This window comes from Orcinus orca, chromosome 1 (genome assembly GCF_937001465.1).
Source record: "Orcinus orca chromosome 1, mOrcOrc1.1, whole genome shotgun sequence".
Taxonomy (NCBI): Eukaryota; Metazoa; Chordata; class Mammalia; order Artiodactyla; family Delphinidae; genus Orcinus; species Orcinus orca.
In genome coordinates this window covers 6,644,065-6,665,873 of record NC_064559.1, presented here as the reverse complement: position 1 = coordinate 6,665,873, position 21,809 = coordinate 6,644,065, and the positions used below count along the sequence as shown (strand labels likewise).

The 21,809-nt window shown below is 46.4% G+C and overlaps 1 protein-coding gene across 1 annotated transcript; it reads left to right on the top strand.

Annotated features, from left to right (window-relative positions):
- Positions 1-788: 788 nt before the first annotated feature.
- On the top strand, positions 789-1,963 carry LOC125965218 (uncharacterized). The gene is given in 1 exon segment (XM_049713792.1): positions 789-1,963. A coding segment is annotated over 1 exon segment (396 nt). The 5' UTR covers positions 789-1,441; the 3' UTR covers positions 1,838-1,963.
- The last annotated feature ends 19,846 nt before the right edge of the window (positions 1,964-21,809 follow it).

Sequence of the window (21,809 nt, the reverse complement as noted above, 5' to 3'; positions counted from 1 at the left end):
TGAGAATGTGAATTGGTACAGCCACTATGGAGAACAGTATGGAGGTTCCTTAAAAAACTACACATAGAACTATCATACGACCCAGCAATCCCACTACTGGGCATATACCGTGAGAAAAACATAATTCAAAAAGAGTCATGTACCAAAATGTTCATTGCAGCTCTATTTACAATAGCCAGGACATGGAAGCAACCTAAGTGTCCATCACCAGATGAATGGATAAAGAAGATGTGGCACATATATACAATGGAATATCACTCAGCCATAAAAAGAAACGAAATTGAGTTATTTGTAGTGAGGTGGATGGACCTAGACTCTGTCATACAGAGTGAAGTAAGTCAGAAGGAGAAAAACAAATACTGTATGCTAACACATATATATGGAATCTAAGAAAAAAAAATGTCATGAAGAACCTAGGGGTAAGACGGGAATAAAGACACAGACCTACTACAGCATGGACTTGAGGATATGGGGAGGGGGAAGGGTAAACTGTGACAAAGTGAGAGAGTGGCATGGACATATATACACTACCAAACGTAAAATAGATAGCCAGTGGGAAGCAGCTGCATAGCACAGGAAGATCAGCTAGGTGGTTTGTGACCACCTAGAGGGGTGGGATAGGGAGGGTGGGAGGGAGGGAGACGCAAGCGGGAAGAGATGTGGGAACATATGTATATATATAACTGATTCATTTTGTTGTGAAGCTGAAACTAACATACCATTGTAAAGCAATTATACTACAATAAAGATGTTTAAAAAAAATTCCACAAAAATCTTACGTTTGCCATCAGAAAAATTTATTGAAAAAAAAATCAATCATAATCCTACAAGGCTAGAGGCGTTTAGGTGAGGCCGGATGAAGAAAATCAGGTTTTTTTGAGAGCTTTCCTGAAACTCTGGTTCCCTGCTGGCCGAAAAATACAGGACGCCTGAAACCCGTTCACAAAATACTGGAAGCCTCCAGGGCAACACAAGCGTGGGACTGAAATCCAAGCCTTGATGTGGTGAAGGCTGTGCAGCCACCTTCTGGGTCGATGCCTAATACAGTAAACGTGGCTGCGGGCCTCAGGAACCTCCTAGGCTCCTTCTGGTCTGTTTGAGGCCGTGTCTGAAGATAACAGCGAATTCGGCTGGCTAACTGGTGGACCGAGGAATCACTTGGGACTCTGGATCCTGGTGTCTCCTCACTTGCTGGGGCTGGGGGTTTGCGTTCGGTACCCGGAGCGGAGGCCTCTGCCGGGCATTGTGGGGTCAGCGTTCGGGACTCCCTGGCAACGCCTACTGGGGAAGGCCGCGGGGCGCACTCCGGAAGGCGGCAGAAAGGACTCGAGCGGCCCTTCCGCGTCTTGAGGCCTCCGCAGAGCCGCCCGGCCCTTGGGTTCCCGAGTCTCGGGCCGCGGCCACCCGGCGCGCTAGTACGTAGGAGAGGCCCAGGCCCGGCATGGCGGACGCGCGGTCCAGCGGCCCCCGGCGCGGCGGCGCACGGCACGGGCTGCTGTAGAGGATGGCGCGCCTGAAGTGGGGCGGCCCATCGTTCGCCGAGCCCGAGGCGGAGGGACGGCGCGCGGCCGGCGACTGCGGCTCCTACTTGGGCTGCTGGTGCTGGCGGCGGCTCTTCCCGCGGGGCGCGGCCCGCGGTGCGCGCAGCAGTAAGGCCTGGTACATGCGGCCCGGGCCGGCGGCCCAGGAGCGCGGCCGCTGGGGCCCCGCGAGCCTGCGGAGGCTGCTGCAGAAGCTGGCGGTATGGAGGTGGCGCTATTTGCGGTGCGGGGAGCGGCCCGAGAGTCTGGAGGAGATCCCGCTGCTGGCGCTGCACGGCACGCAGGTCGGCGACTAGGCCGCGGCCGCCGGAAACCCTGCCCCGTCCTGCCCCGCCCCGCCCCGCGCCCTGCACCCGGAGCTTTGGTTTTGTTTTGTTTAGTAAAGACAAGAAATGAAAATAAACCGAATTCCATTTGAATGAAAGAACCCAGTTTTTTTTTGTTGTTGTTGTTGTTTTGGGGGTGGAGGTATTGACATGCGTTTGAAACCAAGCGACTCCGTGTTGAGGTTTTGGTGAAGTGAACTGGCTCCGTCCTCCTGTTTCTCTCGGGCAGGGGCCTCGATGCAATAACCGAGCCGGAAAGCAGTCGCTGCAGAGGCCTCCGGATCCCTCCTGCTGCTGCCCCGCGGGGGCCATTGTCTCTCCCTAAACACCCACGTAAGAAGCTGGGAGCGGCAGGGGCCTTCAATTGGAGCCAGTCCCGCTGGGTTTAAAAAATGTTTTTTCTTTTAAAGAGGGTTGCTTGAGGTCTTCACTCCACATCAACGTGAGCGAACTCTGCTTTGATCTTTTGTTTACAGGCGTTCATGGACCCGTGTAAACCAACATTAGAACCAAGGCCTGGAGGCTGGATGCGGGAGTTTGAAAACTTGTGCTGGAGATAAAAGTGCAAAGGGAGAGGAATCCGGGAGACTCCTGAGTGGGCCCTCATCAATAAAAACTTGCTAATGATACTCTGGATCTACAGGCCTGTGGCGGTGAAAGTAAAATATTAGAAGTGAAAGTGCTCGAAGTACACCGAAAGAGCTATACGCAGTCAACGTATTTATTATACTGGTATAACTGTCTCTCTCCGGACTACTCCCAGACCACTCTCCATCCTACTACAGTCCTCCCTTCCCGCCCCACGTGGCCAAAACCTCCCATTAAACTAGCAAACTAGAAACACTGAGCAGTGGGCCTCCAAGTGCTTCACTTGCTGTTGCTGATGTCCCTGGGGAGCTCCTGAGGCCTTCCAGGGGTCTCCCCATACCCTTGACCTAGAGAGTCAGTCTTTGGGGAAGGGTGGGCGTGGAGGATCACCACATGGTTAGTTCATTGCAGTGGTAGGGGAGTAATGAGGGATCCCGAGACCGGAATCTGGGGCCGGGAAGGGAGACCTCACAGGACAGAAATCTCTGTATTTGAGGTTAGGTGTATTTTGTACTTTTATTTATTTCTTTATTCCTGGTTTCGTCCAGACAGCTTAAATTATTCTATAGGTTTGTGATAGGGGAATACATTTTCACCAGAAAAGCCATTAAGCCTCATAGCAGCATCCATCCTTATAAGGAAACCAGTGGGGCCATCTTGCCTTATAGCTGATAGGACCAGGGATCCCAAGATGCTTGGGAGCACCCATAGGGAGCAGCCTAATGGAATCGTCCTTCCTTGGAGAGGTTGAAACTAAGAGGCCAAAAAGGAGAAACCATTAGAAGAATACCAAATTGCTGAATCCTCAAATACTGGAACAGAGGTGCTGTTGAATAACATGCAAGAAATTCCAACTATTTAATGTCTCCTGAGTTTATTTCTTTCAGAAGGGGAAGAGCCAAATTAAAGCAGAATTAATTCTCTCTGATCCTTAATTTGAATGTAGCTATGCCTTTTTGATTTGACTGACAGTCCATGGCCTCTACAATACTTCTTCTTCACGAGGCTAAGGAAATTGGTCTAGACTGTGCCTGGGTCTGCGTGGACACATTCTCACACACACACACACACACACACACACACACACACGTCAGCTTTGTGTATAAGCACATGGGATAATGTAAATGTTTAGCTTAGAGAATTTATTATAGTGGTTTAATGTGTGTCCTCTGTTTTCCTATTTTCACTCTTACACACAAAGTCTTAACATTTTTGGTAATGCTGTCCACCTGCGATTGGTGCCTCCTGGCCATTGATTATAATGAATTCCTCCCAGACCAAGAGAGTGGTACCTTCTACTAGATTTGGTAGGCTGATAATACTTCTAATATTTTGGTATCTCTTGCCAAAACCCAAATTCAGCGGAAACATGGCTGTTGGGTGTAGATGCTACAGCAGGGTGTTGGGGTAGGGTACCTGCTGGTGGTCTCTTCCCGCATTATACCCCACCCTCTGGAATTTTACAGTATTTCATGGTGACGAGTTTAACTTCTGATCTTCCGGGGCTGGAGTAGTACCAGCTTGTGACTTGTTCCTTCTCCAATGTCCCATCTTCCTTTGAGCAAAAAACCAATAAAAAGAAATGCAGTGCCTCATATTCAGCCATTTTTGGTTGAGTGTTTTCTGGTGCAGGTATTCCATGCTTGCAGATATTCCAAGCATGTCTCTTGGCCAGAGGAGGTAAGTCAGGTTGGGTTCTCACTTAAGTGAAGCTCTGTTAGTTGCCTCCTGCCAAGGCTTTTGGGGTTTCCGTAAGGTAGCTCTGCCTCAGGCCACTTCAAGGGGAAAAGTGTTAGCTGCAAGGAGCCAGAAGACCATAGGTCTTGAGGCAGTTCTGGGACTCCTGAGCCCCCTCCCATCATATCCACCCTCTTCCTTTCTCACCACTGATAGCCAGTTGTTCTGTATTCTCCTGGCTAGATCTGAAGGACATGGTCTGATTGACAGGTAATTACCATGGTTCCTGTGGTTGAAGCCAGGCTATTCCATGGGTGGCCAGCCAGGCTAGAGTCTAGCTGCCTTTGGATCAATGGGTCCACCCCTTGTCCAAGCCCCTGTTTAATAAGAGAAACTTAAATTGCTTCCCTGAAACGGCAGTGGGGGTGGGCTGGGGGCTGTGTAGTTTGCACTAGAATGGACAAATGGACATGGGCAGACACCATGGTTGAGATGTTCAGTTTGAGTTAGTGGCTATCATCGTGTGTAAGCCCTGAGGTGGGCATCCAGAGGGAAGATGTCCTTGCCAATTCTATACGCTGTATGCCTTAGGATGGGGTTTCTAGACTGCTTCGCCCTAAAAGATGGCTTGGCCTTTCTTTCTTGCTTCCCTTCTTCCTCTTTAACAAGAAATCTTTTTCTTTATAATAATGTCATTACTCTCATGTTCATCTGTATGCAGTCTTGTGAATGTGGCAGGGCAGGCAGTCTTACCACATTTTTAAAAAGAGCTACGAGGCTCAGAGAGGTTGTACTAACCTCTAATGGCAAAACACGGATTTAGATATATTGTAACAGGGATGAGCCAGTTCTGACTCCATGTTGGATCTGTTTCTTTTACTTTAACCTTTGCTTTTCGTTGCTTTTGTTATTATAATCACTGTCTATAGCTGTAAGCAGACGTAGTGGCCTGCCACAGGGAACCCTGCCCCTCTGCCTGACTATAAAACTAAAGTGCCTTTGTTCAGCTCACAGAGAGACATTCTGACCCTGCCCACCTGTGAATGGTTGCAGAAGAGAAGAAATTAACACATCCCCTCCCAGATGCAGTCCACAAGAAGAGATGTTTTGCAAGATAAATGGCCTTTTTACTTTACTTCCTCACCTCCTCCCCCTCTCTGTTCTATAAAAGAAACTGGCATCCAGACCCTGATAAAATGGTTTTTGGGGGACCCTAGTCCACCATCTTCTCAGTCTGCCGGCTTTCTGAATAAAGTCATATTCTTTGCCTCAACACCTCGTCTTCCGATGTATTGGCCTGTTGTGCGGCGAGCAGAGCAAGCTTAGACTTGGCAACAGTATTTCTTATTTCAAGTTCTGTGCAGTTTATAGATCAGAAATGCCGTGATACTTGTGGGCACAGGGCGGGCAGGGGACGGTGGGACAAATTGAGAAAGTAGCATTGACATATATACACTACTATGTGTAAAATAGATAGTGGGAAGCAGCCATATAGCACAGGGAGATCAGCTCAGTGCTTTGTGACCACCTAGAGGGGTGGGATAGGGAGGGTGGGAGGGAGGCCCAAGAGGGAGGGGATATATGTATACAGATAGCTGATTCACTTTGCTGTACAGCAGAAACTAACACAACATTGTAAAGCAATTATACTCCAATAAAGATAAAAAAAAAAAAAGGAAAAGAAATGCTGTGATGCTGGAAGGTCTTTGTAAATAGAAAATTTTATTTGATAAATGTCCGGTACATAGGAGGTACGCTTATTGAGTTAAAGAACAAGTGAAAGCACATGAGGGAAACTGGTAAACTTTTCCTATGGAAAATCTCCCTTCCCAAAAGGAGAGTGTCATCATTGCAGAGCTTTTCCTCAAGTAACAGAGCTGCCAATGAAGGTAGCTTCTTTTCTATTCCAGGTAGAACAGGAAAAAGACAGCAAAGCCTACTCTCCACAATTTGGGGAGCTCATTGACTCCAGTGATAAAGTAAGGCAACTTGGTAGGTGAGGAATTATTTCCCGTCCTAACATGGTTTAGATTTCTTCTGATCTTGAAGGAAAAAAACCCCGTAATGTCCAGATTAAGTAGATCCAGCCAGACTGTGGCCTGGGATGAACAAAAGAGCTCTGACTAGCAGGACTCTGGTTTACCACTGACCAGAGGACCCAGGGCCTGGCCTGTCTGCACAGTCTGCCATGGTGGTCTTGGGAGCCTGAAGGAAGGAGCTGGTGAAGGAAAGAGAGGCCTGTCCCCCCACCCATCAGTGCCTCCTTGGAGAAGGACGTCAGCCTCCTAAGGAGCTCTGAACTCTGAGTTCTGGGTGGTGGCTGCCAGCAGAGAGGGCAGCTCACTGTGGGACTGGGAACCAAGGGGGAAGATCCATGATGCTGGGGGTTCTTCTTAGAGAAGATATTGTCGAACCCAAGTTTGTGTGCCTGACGCACAGTGAGGCCAAACAAACTAAAACTTCGGGGTACAGAGCAGAGAAAGTTTTATTTCAGGGCCAAGCAAGGACAATGGATGGTTCATGCTCAAAAGACCTGAGCACCCCAGTGGTTTTTGGGAAAGAGTTTTTTTTTTTTTTTTTTTTTTTTTTTTTTGTGGTACGCGGGCCTCTCACTGTTGTGGCCTCTCCCGTTGTGGAGCACAGGCTCCGGACGCGCAGGCTCAGCGGCCATGGCTCCCGGGCCCAGCCGCTCCGCGGCATGTGGGATCTTCCCGGACCGGGGCATGAACCCGTGTCCCCTGCATCGGCAGGCAGACTCTCAACCACTGCGCCACGAGGGAAGCCCAGGGAAAGAGTTTTTAAAGGCAAAATTTGGGGTGAGGGCTGCAGGGTGTGTGACTTTCTTCTGATTGGTCGGTGGTGAGGTAACAGAGTGAGGTTCCAGGAATCTTGTGCTCAGCCTGAAGTTACCATCCTCCAGCTGGATGGCGGACTTAGTTCCTGTAGAACTCAAAGATATATTGTCATGTCTTGAGGAGGAACTAGGACTCTGCTTTATTGCTGCACTGTTGTTTTTTGACTGCCTTTCCTTTGTTTCTGCATTCCCTCATTTCCCTAATTAATAACTGTTTGAATCTGCCCTTTGGAACTCAGGGAAGGTCTAGGAGGCCAAAGCATTTTTTCCTACAAACAAGAAACGTGGTAAGGCTTTTGTATCCAGGAGAGCCCCACAGGGTCCTATTGGATTTCAGAGAGTGTTCAAGAGAGATCTTAAAATGCTTTACCCTCTGAAAGAGAAGGGGAGAGAGGCTGTGTATTTGGGTTACCACTGAGGAGTCCAAGAGGAGGAGCGTCAGCTCACTAATAGGCCAACCTGCTCAGAGTTCCAGAGCCTTCGCTCTGCCAAGGGATGTATAGAGGGCCAGGTTTAGGCATGTGAGGCAGCCGTTTCCCGCCAAGGGAGAGAGGTAAGATTTAAGGTGCCTCCCCAGCCCCCAATCTGATTTATATGGGTACAGGTAGACTTTATTTACATTTATATAACACTATATTCCTGACAACCACTATGTGACTTGAATCATTTAAAAAATACTTTTAATTGTGGTAAAATACACATAAAATTTATCATCTTTTTTTAAAAATTTAATTAATTAATTAATTTATTTATTTTTGGCTGTGTTGGGTCTTCGTTTGCGGGGGCCACTCTTCATTGCGGTGCGCGGGCCTCTCACTGTCGCGGCCTCTCTTGTTGCGGAGCACAGGCTCCAGAGGCGCAGGCTCAGTAGTTGAGGATCACGGGCCTAGTTGCTCTGCGGCATGTGGATCCTCCCAGACCAGGGCTCGAACCCGTGTCCCCTGCATTAGGCAGGCAGATTCTCAACCACTGTGCCACCAAGGAAGCCCAAAATTTATTGTCTTGAGGCAGGAGATAGATGGGCCTCAGGCTGAGTAGCTGGAGTTTGCCCCCTGTGGACAGATACTCTAAGATGAAGGATGAGCTGAGCCTTGCCCTGATAAAAGATAAAGAGACCACATATTTCTAATTTTCGAGGTCAAGGAGACCTTCCCAACTACACATGCACAGAAAGGCTCCTCTGGGGTCAAAAGGGGAGGGGGCACCACCCATAGGAGGTGATGTCAACCTACCCATAGGCCTCTTCACTAGAATCCATCTTGGCTAAGTGTGTGCGTACAGGGGAGGACCCCGAGATAAACCAAATACGGACCCAGTGCCAGGTAAGCAAGATGATTGGCCAGAGGAAGCCTGGAAGAGATGCCCCATATAAGTGATTCAAACTACCACAAGGGCACGACTCTCTCTCTGAATCTGCCCATGTGAATCTATTCACACATACCCGCTTTCCACCTAATAAACACCTTACTTGTTTCACTGCTTTTCCGTCTCTTTGTGGGAATTCATTTCTACAAAGCCGACAGGCCAGGGCCTTGTCACCGGTCCTCGTGGTCTAGTGGCTAGGATTCAGCGCTCTCACTGCTACAGCCTGACTTCAATCTCCGGCCAGGGAACCGAAATCCTGCTTCAAGCCGCTATAGGCTGAGGCCACCCGAGATCAATGTTAACCATCTTTAAGTGGTATTAAGCACATTCACATTATTGCATAACCACCATCCCCATCCACCTCTAGAACCCTTTTCATCTTGCAAAACTGAAACTCTGTACCCATTAAACAACAACTTTCCATTCTCCCCTTGAAACCTAGCAGGATCCTGCAGGGCCTTTCCAGGTACAAAAGCTCCTCCATGTCTCCTGTTTCTTGTTTGTAGAAAAAAGGCTTTAGTCTCCTAGGCCTTCCCTGAGGTCCAAAAAGCAGGCACAAGCAGTTTCTAATTGGGGACTGAGGGAACGCAGAAACAAAGGAAAAGCAGTTAAGCAAGAAAAGTAATAACAATAGTTCAGTGACAACACAGAGTCCTAGTTCCTACAGAACAATCTGACATACCTGCAGGGTTGTTCTGTAGGAACTAAGACCCCACCCAGCTGGAGGATGGTGACTACACGCTGAGTACAAGCACTAGATCCCAGACTGGTTGAAACCAGAAGGCTGATGATTAAGATTCCTGAAACATCATCCTGTTACCTCACCACCCATCAATCAAAAGAAAGTCATGCACCCTGCAGCCCTTACCACAAATGCTGCCTTTAAAAACCCTTCCCTGAAGGCCACTCAGGAGTTCAGGTCTTTTGAGCACGAGCTGCTCATTCTCCTTGCTTGGTGTCTGCAATAAACACTGTACTTTCCTTCACCAAAACCCGGTGTCAGTAAACTGACTTTGCTGCATGGTAGGCGAGCAGACCAAAGTTCAGTTCAGTGACATCCTCCCTCCAAAGCCCCTGCAACCATGGTTCTACTTTCTTCTTCTATGCATTTGACTATTCCAGGTATATCATAAAAAAGGAATCACACAGTATTTGTCCTTTTGCACTTGGCTTATTTCACTTAGCATAAAATCCTTTAGGTTCATTCATGTTGTAGCATATATCAGAATTTCCTTCCTTTCTAAGGCTGAATAATATTCCATTGTATATACATGCCACATTTTGCTTATCTGTCATGGACGCTTGGGTTTCTTCCCCTTTGGCTATTATGAATAATGCTGCTATGAACATGGGTGTACAAATACCTCTTCAAGACCCTGCTTTCAATTTTTTGGGTACATACCCAGAAGTGAAATTACTGGATCATATGGTAGCTCTATTTTTAATTTTTTGAGGAACCACCATAGTTTTCCATAGTGGCTGAACTGTTTTACATTCCCACCAACAGCACAAGTGCTCCAGTTTCTTGAATTCCTCACCACTTGTTATTGAAACAGCACAGAAAACATTGACCAGCTTAAACTGGTTTTGCTTCCTTAAAACAGGTTGTGGATTAACCAAACCTGTAGCTATTTTACAGAGATAGCACAGCCCAAGAGCAAGAGGGGGACCCATGTTTCTAGGATGACCCCAGAGCCAAGAATCTTCGATCTACGGAACTCAAAGAATAGAACTGTTGCCCCCAGAGCCACAGGCTAGAAGTCCTTCAATAAGGAAAATCCAGCTTCCAAGCAGCCTGAGTATCTTGGTTACCACATATATGGACTGGTTAGCGACTAGTCAATCAGCTTCTGCCCCTAACCCCTTAAATTTCACCCCAATCCTGGATTAGGGAGACAGATTTGAGCCTTGTTTCCTGTCTCCTTGCCAGTCATTCTCACAATAAAGCTTTTTCTTTTCTCAAAATCTGGTGCCACAGTATTGGCTTCAACGTATGAGGGTCAGCAAGCCCTTACTCGGTAACATTTTCTGTTTGCTTGTTTGTTTATATTTTTGATAGTAGCTATCCTAATGGGTGTGAGGTAGAATCTTATTGTGGTTTTGATTTGCATTTCTCTAGTGATTGGTGATGTTGAGCATCTTTTCATGTGCTTATTGTTTATTTGCATATCTTTTTTGAAGAAATATCTATTCTAGTCCTTTGCCCACTTTTTCACTGAACTTCTTTCCCTTGAGTTATAGGAGTTCTTTATATATATATATATAGAAAATATATAATTTGACAATATTTTCTCCCATTCTGTAGGCTGCCTTTTTACTCTGTTGATTTGTGTCCTTTGATGCACAGAAGTTTTAAATTTTGGTGTAGTCCAATTTATTTTTTTCTTTTGTTGCCTGTGCTTTTGGTGTCATATCCAAGAAATCATTGCCAAACCCAATGTTTTCTCCTAAGAGTCTTATAGTTTTAGGTCATATGTTTAGGTCTTTGATCTGTTTTAAGTTCATTTTTGTATATAGTAAGAATGGCAAAAACTCTCCATTCAAACCCCTGTCCTAGGAGACTTGACCAGACTTGAACGTGACTTCTAACCACCTAAAGCGACTTCCCTGGGACACCCAGCCCCCTTTTGAGTTCCTGTCTGGAAAAGCTCAGGGCTATCAAAATAGTTTACTCTTTGTTCTAGTCAACACCTGAAGATAGGTCCTTGACCTCCTCTCCTTAGAGCATTTACTAAAAGAAGTTTATAATTGTGATGTTCCTCTGTTTCTTTGAGATGTATAACTATCTCCTGCAACTGAGGAGCATCTTTCTCAGGGACCTGAGAGCCATTCCTTTGAAATCAGGAAGGGTAGGGCTCTGTCTCCCAGTCCCTTCTAAGTTCAGTAATTGCCAGTTAGCAGACACAGCTGCTCAAGTCACACTGACCAATCACAATCACACTGATGAACCCTTTGTCATTTGTCACTTGTGCCGCCAACTGCTGTCACTGCCGCTGCTGCCGCCAGTCTCCCTTTAAAATGCCCAGTCACCTCTGTCAATTCAGAATAGAGCTCAGCTCTTTCCCTTATTTTCAGTAGTAACTGCATAAATGTTTTCGTTGCTTTAACTCTTGTCTGGATGTGTTTATCGTTGACAATGGCATAAAGTAAGGGTCCAACTTCATTCTATTCTGTGTAAGGATATCCAATTTTCCCAGCACCAGTTGTTGACTGAATCATCTTAAAAGAGCAGAGAGCTTGTCATTCAAAGGACTCTTAGGTAAACATTTTTGCAAACTGAGGAATTCTTTTGTGTGGCAAACACTTCCCTAAATTTTAAAAAGAACGCACATCTTCATACACTAGATTTTTGAATAATGCTGTATTTCTACATAGGGGTAATTACAAAATGCCTTCCCGTGTAATGTCTCATTTGGCCCTGCTAAGAATCCTGGGATCAGTAAGTAATGCAGGCCTGGAACGCCATCCCCTGCCGCCAGCCTCATTGTCCCCTTGCGGCAAGAGCCCTCCAAGGCTGGAGGGAGCTGCTTATGGTCTCGTTTTTCTTGTTTTAAGGCAGATCTATGGACCCCAGAAAGCGATATGAAATTGGAAACCACAAGCAGGGATTTCATTAGGTCAGAACTAATGGTTTAATTCTATTATACCTTCAGTTAGAAAGGGTTAAAAAGAAGCCATTGCTGCAAGCTGTATACCTGGAAAGGGCAATCAGATTTATACACTACTCCTTTTTTCTATTAGAGCCCCAGAGTATTACTCCTAGTCTCTGTGTTCACCCGAAGAGGATCTGGGGGGTGGGAGGAGGTATGGTAGAATGCAAGACCTGCTCTTCCTCTTGGAAAAGAAGTGCATACTTGTAGGTCAGGATGCTTATCTCCATATTCAAAACAGAAGCCGGTCAGCAACACTGTGACAGTGGGAGACACGGTCTTGCTTAATTCTGGCGCTGTCAGCTGATGCAATAGGAATCCAGCTGGGTACGTTGTCCTTGACAGTTGCCCTCATCTCTTATGCGTATGTGCTTGCGGCTGCTCAGTATTCGTTTCTCACGCTGCTTGGTAAGAACACCCCCTCCCCCCAGTCTCAGCCATTAGGTTTGCTAAAGATCAACCTACCCGACTCCCAAGTCCAGAGGTGGGTTCTGATTGGCTTTACCAGTGGCTCTCAATCCTGATTCACGTGAGGAGTTAAAAAGCACTGGACTCCACCCCCAGAGAGTCTGGTTTAATTGTTATGGGTTGGGCCTGGGATTTGTTTTTTAATAGACTTTACTTTTCAGAGCAGTTTTAGGTTCACAGCAAAACTGAGCAGAAAGTACAGAGTTCCTATATAGCCCTTCTCTGCTCGCGCTCACGCATAGCCTCCCCGGTATTCACATCTCCTCCCAGAGTGGACTATTTGTTACAACTGATGACCCTACATTCATACATCATTATTACCCAGAGCCCATGGTTTACATTGCTAGCGTGCACCCCAGTAGTGAGGCCAAACAAACTGAAACATTGGAGTTTGGAGGAGAGAAAGGTTTATTGCAGGGCCATGCAAGGAGACAGGTGGCTCATGCCTCCCCCAAAACCCCAAACTCCCTGAAAGTTTTCAGCAAATCATTTTTAAAGGCCAGATGAGGGAAGGAGGTCACAGGGTATGTGATCATAATACACTCATGCATAATTCTCTGATTGGTTGATGGTGAGGTAACAGGGTGGTGTCACAGGGGTTAACACTATCAATCCTTAGGCTCCAGGAGGCCGGGGGGGCTGTGTGCTCATGGTCATCAAGTAGTTAGCATCTTCCATTTGGTGGGGATTGGCGGGGGTGGGGGTGGGGTGGTGTGGGAGGTTTGCATCTGTAAAACAACTCAGGAAATGTGCATACTTCAGAGAGGAGCTAAAGCAGAGCATATGGGGGAAGGGCCTGTCCGGGGAAGGGCCTGTCCCGGGAAGGCCCCAAAGGGTTCTGCTTGATTACAACTTAGGGTTCACTCTTGGTGTTGTAGTTCTATGGGTTTTGACAAATGTATAATGGCATGTATCAGCCATTATAGTATCACACAGAGTAGTTTCACTGCCCTAAAAACCCCCTGTGCGGGGAGAGGGATAAATTGGGAGACTGGGATTGACATATACACACTACTATATATAAAATAGATAACTAATAAGGACCTACTGTATTGTACAGGGAACTCTACTCTGTAATGACCTACGTGGGGAAAAGGATCTAAAAAAGAGTGGATATGTGTATATGTATAACTGATTCACTTTGCTGTACAGTAGAAACTAACACAACATTGCAAATCAACTAGACTCCAATAAAAATAAAAACCTTCTGTGCTTTGTCTATTCATCCCTTCCTGCCCCCCCCCTGCCGTAATAAACTCCTGACAACCATTGATTTTTTTACTGTCTTTATAGTTTTATCTTTTCCACAATATCATATAATTGGAATCATACAGTATATAGTCTTTTGAGATTGGCTTCTTTCATTTAGTAATATGCATTTTTTTAAATTTTGTTTTTTTGTGTTTTTTTGTGGTACACGGGCCTCTCACTGTTGTGGCCTCTCCCGTTGCGGAGCACAGGCTCCGGATGCGCAGGCCCAGCGGCCATGGCTCACGGGCCCAGCCACTCCGTGGCATGTGGGATCTTCCTGGACCGGGGCATGAACCCGTGTCCCCTGCGTCAGCAGGTGGACTCTCAACCACTGCGCCACCAGGGAAGCCCAGGAATATGCATTTTAAAAATTGCTCTGGTTAGTTCTAATAGGTACCCCTGTTTGAGACCTTGTCTTAAACCAGTCAACCATTTCCGTTTTGTGGTTGTGGTGTTTGGGTCAGGGATGGGCAAGTTTCCCAAGTGGGTCTAGTCACAGCAGACTTTGGTACACAGGCTCTTTTCTGCTGGCCCCAAATGAGGATGCCTATAGCCCACCCCTGCTGCAGCCATAGTGGCACCTTGAGGAGAGGGCCTGCCTGAGACTGGAGCCAGTACTGAGGAGGTGGAGCTGAGAAATGGGGAGAAACTGGGTCCTGAAACATCATATGAGCTTAGCTAAGAAGGTAGGATAAAGCTGCTCCCAAAGCCAGACTGACCCCTGGGCTTTTTGGATGGATGGCTTAGGATGCTTTTGGCTTCGACAATAGAAACTCAATTCAAAGTGGCTTACAATTGAACCATTTAAATTATTTCCCGAGTGGTTGTACCATATTACATTCCCAAGAGGAATGTATATGTGACCGGGTTTCTGCATTCTCACAAGCATTTTTTGTTATTACTATTTTTCATCTTAGTCTTTTTGATAGGTGTATAGCCATATGACACAACAATTACATTTTTGGGCATGTATCCCAGAGAAATGAAGACTTATTTTCAAACAGAAAATTTGACACAATTGTTTATGGAAACTTTATTCATAACTATCAAACGCTGGAAAGTATCCAAATGTCATTCAATGGGTGAATGGACCCACAAAGTGTTGTACATCCATACCATGCTATACTACTCAGCAATAAAAATGAATGAACAATTGATACATGAAACAACTTGATGGAGCCTTTAAGGAATTAGGTTGAAGGAAAAAAGGTCAATCTCAGAAGGATACTTACTCTGATTCCACTTCTATAGCATTCTTTAAATGAAAAATTGTAAACATGGTAAACAGATTAGTGGTTGCCTGGGATTAGTGAGGAGGGCATGAGTGCAGCTATAAAAGGGTAGCACAAGGAAGTCCTGTAGTGATGGTATCATTGAGTATTTTGATTTGGTGGTGGATACTCAAAGCTACATGTGTGATAAAATTGTACAGGTCTACACACGCAGAGAGACACATGAGTACAATGGTGAAATAAATAAGTTTTATGTACTGTACTAATGTAAGTTTCTTAGTTTTGATATTATAGTACAGTTACATATAACATTAATAGTGGTGGAGGATGGGGAAATGGTCACGGGTCTATTACTTTGTATCTTTCTGTGAATTTTTTAAAATAAAATGTTATATGTGAAAAAACAAAACAAAACAAAAAACCAAAGTGGCTTACAAATGACATTATCTCATGTTATAAGAAACCCACAGGGAGAGCGGTTCCAGGTTGGGTGATCAGCAGCTCATTAAAGCATAAAAGACCCAAGTTTTTCCATCTTAACTATGTTCTGCCTTCTTTGCTGTAGTGCCTCTCTATCTTTTTAATTAATTAATTAATTAATTTTTGGCTGCATTGGGTCTTTGTTGCTGTGCACGGACTTTCTCTAGTTGCGCCGAGCAGGGGCTACTCTTCGTTGCAGTGCGCAGGCTTCTCATTGCGGTGGCTCTAGGTGTGCAGGCTTCAGTAGCTGTGGCATGTGGGCTTCAGCAGTTGTGGCTCACGGGCTCTAGAGCGCAGGCTCAGTAGTTGTGGCTTGCGGTCTCTAGAGCACAGGCTCAGTAGTTGTGGCGCACGGGCTTAGTTGCTCCGCAGCATGTGGGATCTTCCCGGACCAGGGCTTGAACCCGTGTCCCCTGCACTGGCAGGCAGATTCTTAACCACTGCGCCACCTTGGAAGCCCCCTCTCTATCTTTAGGCTATTAGACACAATATGGCAGTTCCCATGTATCTTTTAAATATGAGGGCATCCAAAAGAAAAGGAGGACTGTATTTTCCAATCTTCTTCATGAGAGGGAGAAAGACTTTCTCGGAGTCCCCCAGCAAACTTCACTTCTGTCTCAATGGCCAGAAGGGGAATGGGGTACCATTAATGGGTAAGACTATCACGATTTACCCCTGGCCCAGGGAATAAGGTCAACATTTCAGGGAGTTGAATATCTAAATAAAATGTGGGTTTTAGAGAGCCCTGATTCTCTAAAGAGAGAATTTTGGAGAAGAAGGGAAGATAAATGATAGATAAGTAAAGAGTGATCTCTATTGCTTTATTGCCATTCAAGCCAAAAATTTTTGCAGATGGCCTGACAGAGGGGTTGGGGACAGACCCAGTAAGCACTGTGCGAGGATAGATGATGATAGTCCCATAAGGTCAGAATGATGCAGCTTTCAAGTCCAGCAGATCCTTGGTCCACCCCTGAGGCTCTGTTAGCAATAGGCTGCTCGCGAACTGGCATCTTGCTGAAGAAGTGGTTGATCATGGATGGTGTGGAGTCTCCTGACTGACTTCCATCCTTTGGCAGTGCAGTGCAGTGGCCACCTACAGTGTGGGAAATGGTAGTCTCTCTCTCTGCCAGGCTGTACCAGGCGGCCTTAGGGAAGACTGTCAGCATCAGTGAAATTGCAAGCGAGCGATGGAGAGAGCCAAGTGACAGAGCTGGAGGACGGGCAGCACGTGGGAAATGGGAGAGCTGGTCATGGTAGGCTTGCATATCTGCTCAGCTTGCCTCTTACCAGCTGTTTGCCTGTGGGAAAGTTGTTCAATCTTGCTGGGTCCCAATTTTCCATCTCTAAAATGTGGATAGTGACATCCATACAGGCTAGATGAGGACTACATGAAGAAATGTACAGGAGAGGGCCTGGCACATAGTAGGTGCTCAGTAAACACGTTCTCCATTTCTCCCAGGGCACCCGAGACATAAGAAAAAGCACAGGCTTCAGAGGAGACTTGAGTTTGTCTCCAGGCTCTTTGCTTTACCAAGGGCCAGTCATGTTTATTCCTCAGAACTTCACTTTCTCTCTCCGCTGTGAGGATTACATGGGATGATGTAAAGGGGCACCGAGGTGCTCAGGACATCTTGCTTTCCTTCCTCGTAGGCCCACACTACTTGAGCTGAGGTAACACAGCCCAGACAGGTTCGGGGAGGAAGCTTCCTGTGTCCCCGCCACCCCCCATCCTTCCTTAAGCCAGGGTTCCTGTAAGAATGGTTGGCTGGCACCTGAGTGGGGAACCACTCACCACCTACTGTGGTGTTGGTTAGACGTGCATATTCCTGGGGTCCATAGGATCTGTTGACTCAGTCTATTGGGAGGCAATGCCTAAGGGAATCTGTGTTTTAAACTTCCCAGGAGATCCTTATGCCTGCAACTCAGGGATCACCTTGGAGGGGTGGGAAAGGCCTCGGTGGGTCGCTGGCTCACCTGCTCTTCTCTCTCCCAGGCCCACCTCCTGGGACAGGCTGGCCCTTTCCTGAGCCTATGTGGAACCTGCCTATGCATGTTACACTGAACCAGTAGAAAGTGACCCTAGGGAGCAGCAATACCCTCCTTTTACAGAGGAGGGAACTGGGCTCAGAGAAAGGAAGTGAACTTGTCCCACATGCCAGGGCTGGGACTAGAATGAATGTTCCCTGTCTTCTCCCATTGCAAGCAACAGGCGTGAGTGTTAGGTCCCCAGTGTCCAGGTGGGGAAGGAAGTGGGTGGTGATCAGGGAGCTTCTCCATGCGCGCATTTCTGGTAAACTGACTAAAAAGGTCTGAAAAACAAAACAAAAACTAAAGAGCCAGACTCTCCAAGACTCCAGTACAGTAAGTCCCCTACAGACGAACCTTCAAGCTGCAAACTTCTCAAAGATGCAAACGTGCATTCGCATGTCCAATCACGTAAGTTAGTTCACATGTCTGGCGTACATTGTCACGTGCATGCATCCTCTACAGGTGGTTGTGCTTTTGTGTAATTTACTGTACAATACTATATAGAGTACAATAGTACAGGATCTCTATTTCAAGCCCAGGATGTCCGGAAGCAAGTGTAAAGGCAGCAGTATATAGCCGATTGTGTTAGTTGGGTATCTAGGCTAACTTTGTTGGACTTATGAACAAACTGGGCTTATGAACACGCTTTCGGAATAGAACGCGTTCGTGTGTAGGGGACTTACTATAATTTGCTTTAACTTCTTTTTCTCATTCTAGATACACACTGACTTTCATACTGTGTAGACTTCAGGCTCTGCAACCTGCACTGGCAGTCATGGATAATTGCAAACTGCAGGCTGTCTCTTGCCCCAAAGCTCCCTTTTGTGAAGCAGCCAGGGGAGGGGAAGGCAACCTTGACCGGTGATCACTTCTAAGCCAGCTTTCCCAGGCCAAGAAACAGAGCTCACAGACCAAGCTGAGACACAGTGTATTGAATCATTTGAAAACACACAGCCTGAAGCGAGGAGGACGAGATGGGGTAACACACGGGATAGGGTACTGGTGGGGTGGAAAGACCACACAGTTATGCAGTGTTCATCAGGGCAACAGCCTGGATTCCCTCCCCACCTGGAACACTAGGGGTCTAGGGAGTGAGGGGCCCTGAAACTTAAGCTTCATTAACTCCACAGAGAATCCCATTGTCTCTCTCTCTCTGCCACATTGGCTCACCCCACTGATGGTGGGGTTGTGAGGACCAGAGCTGAGGATGGGCAAGGTGGCTCAACACGGTGAAGATGTTTGAGGTTAACGTTCATTCTACTGAGGAGAGATGCAGAACGAGCTTCCCTGGCCACAGCTGTGCTTATCCATTACCTACAGAATCGCCGGAGAGTTTGCCTGGCCGGCTGGAGCCGATTGGTTTCTTACCTTTTCTGTATTGTATGACGCTTTGACATTTGGGGGCCTGGCAAACCTGGGGAGGGACTGCTGCTCCCAGCATTAGCCAATTCCTTGCAATCACCAACAACTTTGCCTGTGAGCCCGCCTTTGATATGCAAATAATTAATCCAGAGTCTATAGGTCCCCACAGTCTGGGACAGTATCCTCCTGCCCCGAATCACCCCAGGGCTGGGCACTGGAAAGATGAGGGACTGCTCCTATAGCCCAGAGCCTGCCGAAATTATTCAAACTATCTAATCCTCTGCTTGCACAGTTTGCCTACCCTGCCTTGCCTGTTTCTTTCTAGGAAAACCACAATAAAGCCTCCTGCCCATGCTTTCCCCTCACTTATTCTACCTTCTAACTCGCCTAGGTGCTTCCCCATGTGGCCTGGCATGCCTGTTTCTAGGGATTTGTGAGTATAAAGATGCCTTCCTTCAGGACAGTCATTTCTGTGTTTGCATGTCTTATCATACCTGGTACATTTTAAAAACAGTGACCAATTTAAGACTCATGACTATTGAGTACCTCACATACATCATGCATATCTAGTGAGTTTTGCTGCCTCGGCCGCATTTTACTGCATTGTAGTATTTGGTAAAAAAATAAATGTGTTTTACTGTATTGCGGTATTTGGAGTTCCAGTGTATCATTCACATAATGAATATTTGGAGCTTCACGTGCCTCCTTGGTCTTCCCATCCATCCTCGCCCTTTAGCACACATGTGCTCTACTTATTTTATCTATATTGAATATGTCTCACAGGTAACTAACTAATTAGCTATACTTAACCCATCTTCTGAGTTCTGTGTCTGTTTCACAAGTTATTAACATCTTCATCACCTCTGCTTAACATGTAAGTTTGTCTTTCCTGGATGTTGACCTGGTCCTCTCCAGCAGGTGCACATTCTCGGTCATGCAACACCCACATGCTACGAAGGGCTGTGGAGCTGGAGTCCCTTCCTAGCTGGTGCTGGCCTCGTCTTGCCAGAAGGGCCTTGTTTCCTCACAGCCTCTCACCCTGAGCTGCTATGCTGAGAACTAAATGAGCAGGTGGGAGCAAACGGATGCCCAACCAGAGGCCCTGGGTGGCTGAGGCCTGACTTGTCACGAGGTCGCAGGGCTCAGCACCTGGCCCTGCAGCTGGTGCAGGGTCACAGGGGACTGCTGCAGACTGGTCATGACCCACACAAATGTCTGACTTGAGGGCCACTGGGGACTTGGGGTGAAGCATTCACTGAGCTGAGGTGCACACCTGGGGAGGGACAGGTGCTGAATCACACAAGGTGACACTGCTTCCCCAGGGGGAGGCCAGTGCTAAGTCTAATGGCTGAGTTTCAAGGGAAGGGAACGTAATAGACCTACTGGGGGTTGTTCGGCTCTTACAGGACTTCAGAGGAAGGATTCTTTCAGATTTTATGATGGTCCTTTCAGATTTTGTTCAAGCTCCCTTTCTATAAGCATTGAACAGGTGTCATGGAGGGCTAGACCAAGGACCAATCTGTCCTCTCTTGGTTTCTAATGATGAAAGCTCAGTTCCTGGCCAAACTAGTTGTCCCAGTTCTGTCTTTCCTTGGGGTGAATCCTCTACATCAACAGACTCTGGTAGACTTTCCTGCAGAAGGATCCAAACTTGTCAGAATACCTGCTAGGCTCAGGCCTGGACCCCATGTCACCTATGTATGAGAAGAGAGGACAAGTCTGAGGACAGGAAATCACCAAGTGCAGTAAAATAAGAAGCAATGTCTCCTTTGGGGCCAGTGAACCCTGGTAGGAAAAGCCTAGGCTCTAAAAGTGGCCAGATGGCTCTTCCTTTGGATCTGTTCTGCAAGCTCCTCTGTGAAATGCGTAACAGCATCTCTCCTCGAGTCGTGGTGAGGATTCGATTCCTGGCATGTGGTGGACATCCTGTTCATGATTGTCCCCTGGGAGGAGGAAAGGGTTGGCTCCATGGCCCCCTGAGAGGCATCACCAAGAATTACTTTAATGTTTTTTCTCCTGTGGAGCCTGTTTTGAAACTTTTAATCTGCCTGGCTACATTTATTAGTTTGTTCTTTCATATTAAAAAATTGTATTTTACTCAAGCTTATTTTCCCCATTTTATTAATCAAAGACATTTATAATCAAAGACTTTCAAGTAGCACAAGGTAACCAGTATTATCCCACTCGATGCAATCTGAGTCACACACAAAGAACAATGCAATGCAATTGCAATGAAAATTAATACATGAGACCATCATTACTACTTTGAAGTACTTGGATACCCTAATTTCAGAAACTTTACTCCAGATTAAATAGCATTGACAGCACTGTCTGGGCATTTCCTGAACATATACTATATGTCAGGCTCTGTTCCAGCAGTTTTGCAATTTACCTCAGTGAATTCTCACCATCATCTTGCTGAGTGAGATGTGCTGTCAGTCTTGTGTTATAGGAGGACAGAAATGGCAACATATATGGGTTAAACAGCAGCTGGAAACAAAAGGAAAAGCAGATGCTTGCCTCATTTCTTTTCCTGAGAAAGGCACTGGGCCCTCAGGAGGAGAACTGGATCTTCCACTTGCTCCTGAGAGTGGTGCTGTCCCTTACACTGTAGCGGAATAAAATGATCTGCATATGTAGATAATTTTACACAAAAATTTTGTTACTGAAGGTTCAGAATAAACTTCGGGGAAATAGAGGCTGGACCATGATCTCTGAACCCCTCATCTCTTAAGTCCTTCATCAACTATTTTTAAATATCTAAAAATTTTTTTCGGATTGTAATAAAATGTTTTAAAACAGCAATCCTTAAAATTTTTTATTTCTTCCTCCTCACCCCCTACCTCTGCTTCCTGAGCCTTTATATTCCCAGATATATGTGTATCTAATGCAGCAAGCAGTGTGATACAAGACATCAGGTGAAGAGTTTAATTAAAGTGATACTGAATGGGTTGTTCCCATACTCAACTGACAGAGGCTCATGTAAA